Source organism: Mauremys mutica, chromosome 6, assembly GCF_020497125.1.
Source record: "Mauremys mutica isolate MM-2020 ecotype Southern chromosome 6, ASM2049712v1, whole genome shotgun sequence".
In the NCBI taxonomy this organism is placed as follows: domain Eukaryota; kingdom Metazoa; phylum Chordata; order Testudines; family Geoemydidae; genus Mauremys; species Mauremys mutica.
The window spans coordinates 107,371,335-107,383,276 of NC_059077.1; the positions used below are offsets into that span (position 1 = coordinate 107,371,335).

The window sequence follows — 11,942 nt, forward strand, 5'->3', positions numbered from 1 at the left end:
AGGGGGAAAACCCAGCCGCGCTGGGCTGTTAGTGTTTAGTTTAAAGGGCTCATCCCTGCTCAGAGCCTCATTGGAGCCAGGCAGTGTGTGTGGGGGGAGGGAAGGGGAGAAGGAAGAGGTTGTGTGAAGCAATCATTCCAGAGCGCCTGCAGGTCCTCCTTTTATATGGCAAACCTACCAGGAATTGCTTGCTATAGGAAAAGGGGGCCTGGCAGGTTGAAAGCATTGAAATGAATGCAGAAGAAGCAGAATGCTACGTGCCCCTAGGGCTTACCATGGCTGCCTGCAAGCTGAATTCTGTTGCCCGGCCAGGTGTGATGGCTTATACTGAAGTGCCTGCCACTTTGGTGTAAGAGGCAAAATGTTAACTGGTACAGAAAAAACGTGTGCTGTGTACTATGAATTGCCTGTTTCACTAAGAAAGTGTCCCCTTTGTTCTCTGACATGTATCTTAAAATACTACCCTCCCTTTTTCTCCTCCCACAGGTGCAAATGTTTCAACGCGGAAAAAAACGCAGAAAAACGAACTTGGGATGACATGTTCGCCAAGCCCATGCAGTCCTCCCACACTGATATGGCCCAGCTGAATGCGTGGTGGCAAGCAACTGCAGAGTCCCGGAAAGCATTACAGGAAAACAAAGAGAGGAGGGACACGCACGATGAGAGCAGGCAGGATGCTATGGTCAAGCTCATGGGGGAGCAAACTGACCTGCTGTGCTGTATAGTGGATCTAATGCGGGAAAGGCAGCAAGACCACAGACTTCTGCTGCAGCCCCTGTATAACTGCCCTCCCTCCTCTTCAAGTGCCATAGCCTCCTCACCCAGATGCCCAAGAACACGGCAGGGGAGGCTACGGGGACCCACACACTCAACCCCAGAGGATCACCCGAGCAGCAGAAAGCTGACATGTGAACTTTTGATTTGGTTTCTGGACTTGTCCTTCCCTCCTCCTCCTCTAACCCAATAACTCCCCCTCCCCCAGTCTACCTTCCGATTTCTCTCTCAATGTGTTGTGCAACAAATAATAAAGAACAGTTTTTAAACAATTGTGACTTTATATACATATACGGGGGCGGGTAACTTCAAGAGAAACACACACCTGTCACACTGTACCCTGGCCAGTCATGAAACTGGCTTTCAAAGCTTCTGACGCACAGCATGCCCTGCTGCGCTCTTCTAATCGCCCTGTTGTCTGGCTGTGCGAAATTGGCCGCCAAGAGAGTTGCCTCAACCTCCCACCCTCCATAAACATCTTCCCCCTTACTCAGATATCGTGGAGCACACAACAAACAGCAATTACAATTGGAATATTGGTTGTGCTGAGATCTGAGTCAGTAAACCGCGCCTGCGTGCTTTCAAACGTCCAAAAACACATTCAACCACCATTCTGCACTTGCTCAGCCTATAGTTGAACTGCTCTTTACTACTGTCCAGGGTGCCTGTGTACAGCTTCATGAGCCATGGCATTAAGGGGTACGCTGGGTCCCCGAGGATAACTATAGGCATTTCAACATCCCCAACAGTAATTTTCTGGTCTGGGAAGTAAGTCCTTAATGCAGCTGTTTAAACAGACCAGAGTTCCTGAAGATGGGAGCATCATGCACCTTTCCCGGCCATCCCACGTATATGTAGGTGAAATGTCCCTTGTGATCCACCAGTGCTTGCAGCACCATGGAAAAGTACCCCTTGTGGTTTACGTACTGGCCGCCCTGGTGTGCCAGGGCCTAGATAGGGATATGTGTTCTATCGCCCTGCCGCAGTTAGGGAACCCCAGTGCATTCAAGCCATCCACAATGGTCTGCACATTTCCCAAAGTCACTACACTTGATAGCAGCTGGTCAATGATTGCGTTGGCTACTTGGTGCACATCAGCCCCAACAGTAGATTTGCCCACTCCAAACTGATTCCCGACTGACCGGTAGCTGTCGGGCGTTGCAAGCTTCCACAGTGCTATGGCCACTCGTTTCTCAACTGTGAGGGCTGCTCTTTGTGCTTCAGGGCAGGGGACAGCAAGTCACAAAGTTCCATGAAAGTGGCCCTACGCATACAAAAGTTTTGCAGCCACTGGGAATCATCCCAGACCTACAACACTATGGGGTCCCACTAGTCTGTGCTTGTTTCCTGGGCCCAGGATCGGTGTTCCATGGCATGAACCTGGCCCAAAGCCACCATGATCTCCCAATCACCACATGCTGTGCTTCTAGGAACATCTGCATCCACGTCCTCAGTATATAGGAATCGCACTGTCGTCGCTTCCTTGTCCGGTTTTGCAGGTATTGCATATAATGCTGGATAATGCGTGAGGTATTTACAATGGTCAAAACTGCAGCGGAGATCTGAGCAGGCTTCATGCTTGCCGAGCTATGGTGCCTGCATGGGTAATCCTGGAAAAAGGGCGTGAAACGAAGGAGAGCTGTTTGGTTCACGATGGCCAATAAAAGGAGGGAAATAGTCGTCTTCTGTAGCTTTCACAGAGGCGGGAAGCTCGCTAGAGCTGCAAGAGCGGGAGAGCAGCGTTTGCGGTGGAAGCTGTGCTGCTTGATTCATGGTGACCGAAAAAAGGCGGGAAATGTTTAAATAAGAGTAGATAGAAAGACGAGAGGACATGCAAGGTGGATTCATAGGACCAGGAAACAGGCGGTGCACCATACTGCACTGTCTGCTGGCAATATGGGGTCTGCCGTAGCTTTCAGAGAGGGAGGAGCGAGTGATGACACACCCAGAAACACCCACGAGAATGTTTTTGCCCTATCATGCACTGGGAGCTTAACCCAGAATTCCAATGGGCAGCAGGGACTGTGCGAACTGTGGGATAGCTACGCACAGTGCACTGCTCCAACATTTGATGCTAGCCTTGGTACTGTGGACACACACTGCCGAATTCATGCGCTTTAGTGGAGATACGCAACTCCGAATGTATAAAATCCACTTCCTAAAATTCAAATAGAATAATTTTAAATTAATTTTGTACTGTACATGTACCCTAAGAGGACAGTTTAGACTGCAACACCCTTCCATATTTGATCTCTGATAAGATCACCATGCAGGATGCCAGTTTTGCTGATTGGATATCTGTCCATATTACAGAAACACTAATCTCTCATGAGCCAAACAGCTCATGCAACAGTGAGATGCAAGTTAGTTTCCAGCCTAGATAAGATTTTAACCAGGAGCCTGACAATTCCATATCCCAAAACCAATCTCTCAAACTGAAGTAACTTTAGTATTTTGTGACCTGAAGTAATAACTCAAAATAGGATACCATGTAAGTTTCAGTTGTACAAACCCAACTTTGCAGCAGGAATTTGTTTTAATTCCTGTGCAGACTTGTGGATCAGTTTAAGTTTTGTGGCAAGTTTTCAAGCTTAAACCTCAACATTTTTACTGCTTGTTTTTCCAGAATTATAACTGAAGCTAGGGATCCCACAATGATCAGAGTTTGGTTCTTTGAAAATAGTTTACTGTATTTAGTTCTAAAAAAGTGTGCAGAGTAAGTCTATTGAAACCAAGATCTCCTTTACTTCCATTACAAAAACTTTTACTTAGGTATACAAGCATTTTGCCATTTCCTGTAAAATATATTTAGCATTTTTACAGTACAAATTGTTAGTAAGATATTCCGGAACTGTTAGTTATAATAATTATTTACAATAAACTTCAGTGCACGCACAGGCCATAACCAGTTTACTAAAATAAGGATTTTTGGAATCTTCAACGGTTCTATACAAAGCTCTCTTTGTCAAATATGGCATATTTGATAAAGAAAGCTATCTTACTGTTTAAAGCACAGAAGCAATTTATGCCTTTTAAAGTACAGGTTTACCCATGTTACTCCAAGTGATTTTTTGTTTTGTTTTGTTTTTTAAAACACTACTGGAATACTTCACCAGAAAAAGGGAGGGGACTCAGATAACATTTCTTGCAATACAGATTGTGAATTGCTTGCTAGCTACATAGAGACCTGTAATAAATTGCCATGGCCAACTTCTGCAGACTCGAACATAAATCTGCAGAAAAGGACCTAGGGGTTACAGTGGACGGGAAGCTGGATATGAGTCGACAGTGTGCCCTTGTTGCCAAGAAGGCTAACGGCATTTTGGACTGTATAAGTAGGGGCATTGCCAGCAGATTGAGGGACGTGATCATTCCCTTCTAGTCGACATTGGTGAGGCCTCATCTGGAGTACAGTGTCCAGTTTTGGGCCCCATGCTACAAGAAAGATGTGGAAAAATTGGAAAGAGTCCAGCAGAGGGCAACAAAAATTATTAGGGGGCTGGACTTATGAGGAGAGGCTGAAGGAACTGGGATTGTTTAGTCTGCAGAAGAGAAGAACGAGGGGGGATTTGTTAGCTGCTTTCAACTACCTGAAAGGGGGTTCCAAAGAGGATGGATTTAGACTGTTCAGTGGTACCAGATGACAGAACAAGGCATAATGGTCTCAAGTTGCAGTGAGGGAGGTTTAGGTTGGATATTAGGAAAAACTTTTTCACTAGGAGGGCACTGAAGCACTGGAATGGGTTACCTAGGGATGTGGTGGAATCTCCTTCCTTAGATGTTTCCTACTTTGAGCAGGGGGGTTGGACTAGATGACCTCCTGAGGTCTCTTCCAACCCTGATATTCTGTGAGTCTATAACTGTAAGTAGGGATTTTGAGTTGCTTCTGCAGAAAAAACTGTCATGCTACATTCCGCCTACATATCTGACCTTGAAAGGTACATTTTATATGTACTATATAGAGAAATTAGATGACATTACCCTCCACTTGGAAAGTAGCTGTTGAAAACATATACAGCCCTAACAGTATCATTTAAATATCCAAAGCTGGGCTTTTATGTAAAAAGCTAGCCTGAAAAGGTTTTCAAATTTTTTTCTCTTTATATGAGAAGCTCAGATCCTGTCTTTGATGGAAGACTGACAGGGATAAGTAAAATGGTGACACCATGAGCCCAGAGTGAAAATTCAGTAATCAAAAGGAAAGGATATACTCCTTGTTCAAAGCTTGTTCTCCTCCCTGCCCCCTTTCACATTTTGGATAAGGGGGCCTTTCGTGATTTTACACCCCAACCTTGTCCATTAAGCAGAGAAAACGCACCATAAACATCTGAGACCTCACAGAAGTCCTCCAATAAATCCAGGAACACCAGACTTTACATGCCTAACATTTAAGGTTAAACAAGCAGGAAAAATTGAACTCCCATCCAGGCTCTTTTCTAAGTCAGGGGCACAAAGGGACTAGTTTTTTAGAAGTCTTAAGACTTCATAAAACAGGAAGTTAGCAAGTAAGGAAGAACAAGGCAAGTCTGCAGAAAAAACTACAGACTTCCTAAATATCTTGACACATTTCCTAGATTAGTCTCATTTAAGGAGTCAAGTATCAGAGGTGTAGTCATGTTAGTCTGGATCTGTAAAAGCAGCAAAGAATCCTGTGGCACCTTATAGACTAACAAACGTATTGGAGCATGAGCTTTTGTGGGTGAATACCCACTTCGTCGGATGCATGTCACATCGTCGGAGTCCTAACTCTTTCACATTGTCGAGAATCTTTATGAGCCCCTAGTGATAGACTGCAGCCATGAATACTGCCACATGTCCTTCTGTACAACACTGAATGCAGTAGAAATTCATGTTTGTAAACTAATGTTTTAGGTGAAGCTTCAGCTGCACACGGGGTTCAGGCCCTCTGCTTAATTTTACTCCCTTTGTTACTACACATCTCAAAGGTCTAATGCTCTTGCCCAAAAGGAAAATATAAGGTGTCAAGAAGCAACAATGGCTAAGTTTATGGTAGTGTATGTGCCTGAATTGCAGTAGCTTTGGGAAGTTTATCCTGAGAATGTGTCTCTCAAGGTATAATGGACTAGTTTCTTTCAGGCTATGGCTACACTTGCACTTCAAAGCGCCACCACGGCAGCGCTTTGAAGCGCTAAGTGTAGTCAAAGCACCAGCGCTGGGAGAGAGCTCTCCCAGCGCTGTCCGTACTCCACCTCCCTGTGGGGAATAACGTACAGCGCTGGGAGCCGCGCTCCCAGTGCTGGGGCTTTGACCACACTGGCGCTTTGCAGCGCTGCAATTTGCAGCGCTGGAGAGGGTGTGTTTTCACACCCTGCTGCAGCGCTGCAAATTTGCAAGTGTAGCCATGGCCTCAGAATGCAATACACTCATCCATTTCTGCTGAAACCAAGTGAACAAGAGACACTAACACTCTTAAACTGAGCACAGTACATAGATCCTCATGTTTGACAGTTTCCAGAGTAGCATGTTTGACAGTGTATACTTTAAGGGATAAAGTCTCTTCAATCTTCAATTCCACATGCACAGCTGACAAACTAACTTCCAGCAGGAAAGGAGTTCAGAACCAGAATCTATTTGTTAGATCTCAAGCTAGTTTGTACATTCAAATTAAAAAAAAAAGTTAGTGACTTCCACCACCTTGTCTTATGAAAAAAGTAACCCATGCTATAAGTCAGCCAGAGTGTCACATTAGCCACATAAGATTCAGTCACAATTCCCCTAGTAACTCCACACTGCACGTTAATCCTACAGAACAGCAATATAAAATTCTGCATATGGGCAAGAAGCAGAGTTAAGAATGGTTTGAAATTTGGTTTCCCTGATTTATGAGTTTTGAATTTCAACCACCTTTTTTTGGTAAAAAGAGAGATGCTTATTTAGCTTGTCTGCAAGTGTACCTGCCATTTGTAAGGGGCCACCAGAAGAGCTCGACAGATTTGCCAAAATAAGTTATACCAATATGAATAACTATCAGTATAATTGCTGCCCCATTAGGGAGTTACACTGATTTAACTATCTTGGTTTCTAGGCAGAGTGAAATGGTATAAAAACACTCTTTAGACATGCCCTTATTGTTAGGCTACTTTCCTATGTATGAACACTGTTCCTAAAACTTTCCTTGTTCCTCCTATCTTGAGATATATCATGGACACCCTCCTATTCATATTTAAGGCCACCTCTTAGTCCATTCATAATTTACAAACAAACAATGTGGCAGTTATAGCAATTGCTTACACAGAAAAGAACTATACGGAAAGCATTACATCTAGTTCAAGTAGTATTAATGCAGTTTGGCTGCCCTCTTTTTTACTACTAACTCCATCAGCCAGATCTCTTCAGTTAAATCAATCTAATCCCCAGCATAGAAGCAGCTAGATTGACAGAAGATTTCTTCTAAGAGGTGATAACCGGGTCTACAGAAGCTGATGAACTACATAACAGGAAAAACCCCTTGTCGATGTAGGAGCCATTTACACTATGCTGTTACAGCAGCACAGCTGCAGACTCAAAGCTGTGCCACTGTAGTGCAGACATATCCTTAATTCAGAGACCTCCTCTTTCAGTCCTCTGGTATGAGTTCTAGATTGGCAAGTGTCAAATCTAGACTGAACTCTATGAAGCTTAATTTTAGGGGAGAGGGAAAGGAAGTATGTTACCAAATTTAAAAATGTGAGAAGTGTTAAAAAAACTTGCAATAAAACTAAAAAAATTCAGCTACAACTACCGCTTTACTGAGTATCATACCAGTGTCTCTTAAATTACTTTAAAAAGTGGAATTGCAAAGAGTTAATCACAGGCAGATTAGAAGACTTCAATTTTAATCTGTCGAGTTGAACAGGTGATGAAGGGAAGCAGTGGAGGAAGCCCAACTTTACTTCTGTAGGAAGGCAACACAATCATGAGAAAGTGTGACCTTTGCTAAGGTAAACAAAGTTTAGGAGGCTCTACCCTGCTATAAGCTTCTCCACTTTAAGAGCCTGTCTAGCAAAAGTGAGATTTACTTTTCCACAACTATAGGAATAGTGGAAGTTCTAGTATAGATGGGGTTGGGCACTTTTACCAAGGGTCCTTTATGGATCTATAGCAATGAATGCCTACAGAGCTGTTTTGCCTTTTTTTTTGGGGGGGGGGGGGGGAGGGAGAAGGCAGCAGACATAGTAGCTACAGGGAAGAAATAAGGGGGGGGGGAAATCAAGGTGGAAACAAAAGCTGTGACTTTCTGCTCTAACCAGCCCTATGTCGTGCAATCTCCTGCAATCAACAAGCCAGACCCCAATCTCCCCTTCAGGAAGTGAGTAGATGTATTGACATCAACATGACTGAAAGAAAGGTCAAACTGGCCGCCAACTCTGCCCACTGCTAAATGCTCCAAGCTCTGCTTCAGCTTCTGGCTTCACAATTATTATAAAATTTTACTTGAGGATTAAAGTTAACTTCCAGATTAACATTCCTGCCATAGGAATTGCAATCTTTATATAGCCACCTACTACAGGACAGGCCTAAAAAAGAAAACAGAACACCACTAGCCATCACCTACAGCCCCCAACTAAAACCTCTCCAGCGCATCAAAGATTTACAACCTATCCTTAAAGATGATCCCTCACTCTCACAGATCTTGGGAGACAGGCCAGTCCTCGCTTATAGACAGCCTCCCAACCTGAAGCAAATACTCACCAGCAACCACACACCATACAACATAAACACTAACCCAGGAACCTATCCTTGCAACAAAGCCCGATGCCAGCTCTGTCCACATATCCATTCAAGTGACACCATCATAGGACCTATTCACATCAGACACGCCATCAGGGGCTTGTACACCTGCACATCTACCAACGTGATATATGCCATCATGTGCCAGCAATGCCCCTCTGCCATGTACATTGGCCAAACCGGACAGTCTCTACGCAAAAGAATAAATGGACACAAATCTGACATCAGGAATCATAACATTCAAAAACTAGTGGGAGAACACTTCAACCTCTCTAACCACTCAGTGACAGACTTGAAGGTGGCAATTTTGCAACAAAAAAACTTCAAAAACAGACTCCAAAGAGAAACTGCTGAACTTGAATTAATATGCAAACTAGATACTATTAACTGTGGCCTAAACAAAGACTGGGAATGGTTGGGTCATTACACCAATTGAATCTATTTCAATATGTTAAGTTCTCCTCACACCTTCTATGGGCCATCTTAATTATCACTTCAAAAAGTTTTTTTTCCTCCTGCTGACGATAGCTCATCTCAGTTGATTAGACTGCCTGTTGGTATGCATACTTCCACCTTTTCATGTTCTCTGTATGTATAAATATCCCCTGTCTGTGTGTTCCATTCTATGCATCCGAAGAAGTGAGCTGCAGCTCACGAAAGCTCATGCTAAAATAAATTTGTTAGTCTTTAAGGTGCCACAAGTATTCCTGGTTTTTTTTTTGAGAAAAATTTATGTTAAAGGTCACCTGTTGATGACTAATATTAAATCAAATTCCTTATGACTACTTCTATTATTCACACCAATACATATCTAATCTGTTAAATTTAAGGTTTAGTCTTAGAGACAGATAACCTGGCCATAGCGGTTAGAGCCACAATGAATCCAGTGGTAGCCCAGATCGCTCTATTAAAAAAAAGGAGATTCAACCACACTGAAGTGTGCATCTCTGGTGCCATCACATCCAACCTCCTTTTCCTTTTGTCTTTTATGCCCTTCCGCTACTATTCTTGCAGAATTCTGAATACCTCATTTGCCACTACCTTATGTCTATATGATGATGATGATAGCATCTACAGCTATAGCCGGAGATGGGCAGGTCCTCTTTGGACACAGCAATACCTAGCATTGCTCTAGCCCAGGGGTAGGCAACCTGTGGCACAAGAGTGGATTTTCCTGGGTCCTGGCCACCAGTCTGGGGCACTCTGCATTTTAATTTAATTTTAAATGAAGCTTCTTAAACATTTTAAAAACCTTATTTACTTTGCATACAACAGTTTAGTTATATATTATAGACTTATAGAAAGAGACCTTCTAAAAATGTTAAAATGTATTACTGGCACCCGAAACCTTAAACTAGAGTAAATAAATGAAGACTCAGCACACCACTTCTGAAAGGTTGCCGACCCCTGCTCTAGCCACAGCATAGCTCAAAGATTTTTAAGCACAGTATTGACAAACTGTTCAACCCAGTGACAGCTGATGCAACTGGTCTGACACCAGCAGGCATTGGTAACTTGTCTGTGGTAGCTCGCCCACTGGAGAAGTGGCAACCGTGGGATGTTTAGGGGGTGGGGGAAGAGAAGGGCTAGTGCAGACACGGTGCAGAAGTCCTGCTAGGGCAAGCTATGCTCGGGCAAGCTATGCTCGGGCTTATTCAGTTCGTGCAAGTGAAACTGAAGCCAAGGCGGGTACGAGGCGACTTCTTGGAGCCCCCCCGTACCCACGTGGTCTAGTCACGTGCGCGCCCCCCCCCCCGGGTTGTGCAGAGCGGCCCCCCGCCCCCAGGAGAAGGGAGGGTTCATAGCCCAGCCCAACAGTGCCACAAAACCGTTAGTCCTTGGCGCGAGGCCGGGGAGGAGAGACCCCCACCTCGCTCAGGCCCCCCTCCCCGCGCCACATACACACGTGCGGCGGGGCCTGAAAGCAGCGCTCCGCCCTGGAAGCCGCTTTTATACACAGCGCGGGGAGGCGCCTCCCCTGCTGAAGCCGACGGGGACACCCAGGGGGAAGCCTCGCGGAGCCGCCGCGTCTCCTCCCATCCCCGGGCACGGCAGGGGGGAGGCGCGAGGCTGCCCAGCGGGGGAAGCAAACACAAAGGAGTCGGCCCGAGACCCTCTCCTTCCCCCCCCCCCCCGCCGGGGACGCCGCCCGGTCCCTTGGCCAGCAGCGCCCTAGGAAGGGGGAGCCGGGCTGCTCGGCTTCTCCTGCCCCTCACGTTGCCCTAGGCCCAGCGAGAGCGAGTCAACAAAAGCCGGAGCCGGCGGCTCGCATGGCCGGGCAGCCCGGCGCGCCGCCCCCGGGAACACAAAGAGCGCGGGGTGGCGGCAGGTACGGGGGCGTTCCCGCCTCACCTGCTTGCCCCGGTAGAAGAGGCGCTGCCGCTCGGGGCTCACTCGGAAGCTCTCCTGGATTTTCTCCCGCAGACTCTCTATCTTGGTGAGGCGGCTCAGGTCGTCGATGGTCTGGGTCTCGGTGCCGTCTATGGTGCGCACCTGGATCCACATGGTGCGCGGCTGCCGACCGCTCGGGACGCTGCCGGTCGTGGCTCCCGCCCGCTCTCCGGGGGCGCCTCTGCCGCGGCTTTGTTTTGGCTCAGCGGGGCAGGATTGTCGAGCCGCGGAGCAGCCCGGGCCGCCGGCCTCGCTCGCAGGGGCGAGGAGACCAGACCCCCGCCCCCGTCGGCCCGAGGGCGCCCGCAGCGACGTGTACGCGAGGCCGCGTGCAGCACAATGCGCAGAAGCGTCCCCAGCGAACCGCCGCAGCCGGGTCTAACGGGCACCGCCGGGAGCCATGTCCGAGCCCCGGGGAGTGTTTACCAGCCGCTGCCGCTCTCACATGGAGGTCACGGCGCCAAGGCTGATATCGCGAGAGTCTCCCGCTCCCTCCTCTCCCCGCCGCCTTAAAGAGACCACAACAACATCGAGCAGCCAGGGCTGACACGCCCCCTCCGCCTGCGCCGCGCGCAGGGCCCCGCCCCACGCCCTGCCCGCCGACCCCCTTTTCCCGCCCTGGGGCTGACAAGCTGCGGGTTCGCGCGGTGACGAGGCGTAGGGACTGATCTGCGACCATCTCCGCGGGGGAGGAGGGAGGGGTCTCTCGCCTGGTCACAACGGGAGCAGACTCGGCCTGTGGGGCTCTCGGGGCCTGCGACTTGTCTCAGTCCAGGGGAACCTAGAACTGTTAGGGTTCATCTCGGCTTCATTGTAAGCTCTGGGTCTACAGGGATCCTGCACCCAAAGCTGTGCCTAAAAGCATAGAAAACAATTGTAGCCTCTGGTGGCACACACCAAACAACTCCAGACCCAAGGCATGATTAAACCATATCTCAAACATGCAGGCCTGATGCCTGGATCCTGCCAGAGTCTGGTCAACCCAACCCTCCAAAGTTATCACAGAGCAAAACTGTTCTGAGTCCACCGCTAAATCTGGACATGGG

General features: G+C 47.3%; 1 protein-coding gene across 1 annotated transcript in view; it reads right to left on the reverse strand.

The window, feature by feature from the left end:
* Positions 1 to 11,307, reverse strand: part of UHRF2 (ubiquitin like with PHD and ring finger domains 2) — a 154,513-nt gene extending 143,206 nt beyond the window's left edge. Inside the window, exon 1 of the mRNA XM_045020492.1 lies at positions 10,858 to 11,307. Within this exon, the coding sequence (XP_044876427.1) occupies positions 10,858 to 11,010 (153 nt within the window). The 5' untranslated portion in view covers positions 11,011 to 11,307. The remainder of the gene's footprint in view (positions 1 to 10,857) is intronic.
* Between the last annotated feature and the right edge of the window lie 635 nt (positions 11,308 to 11,942).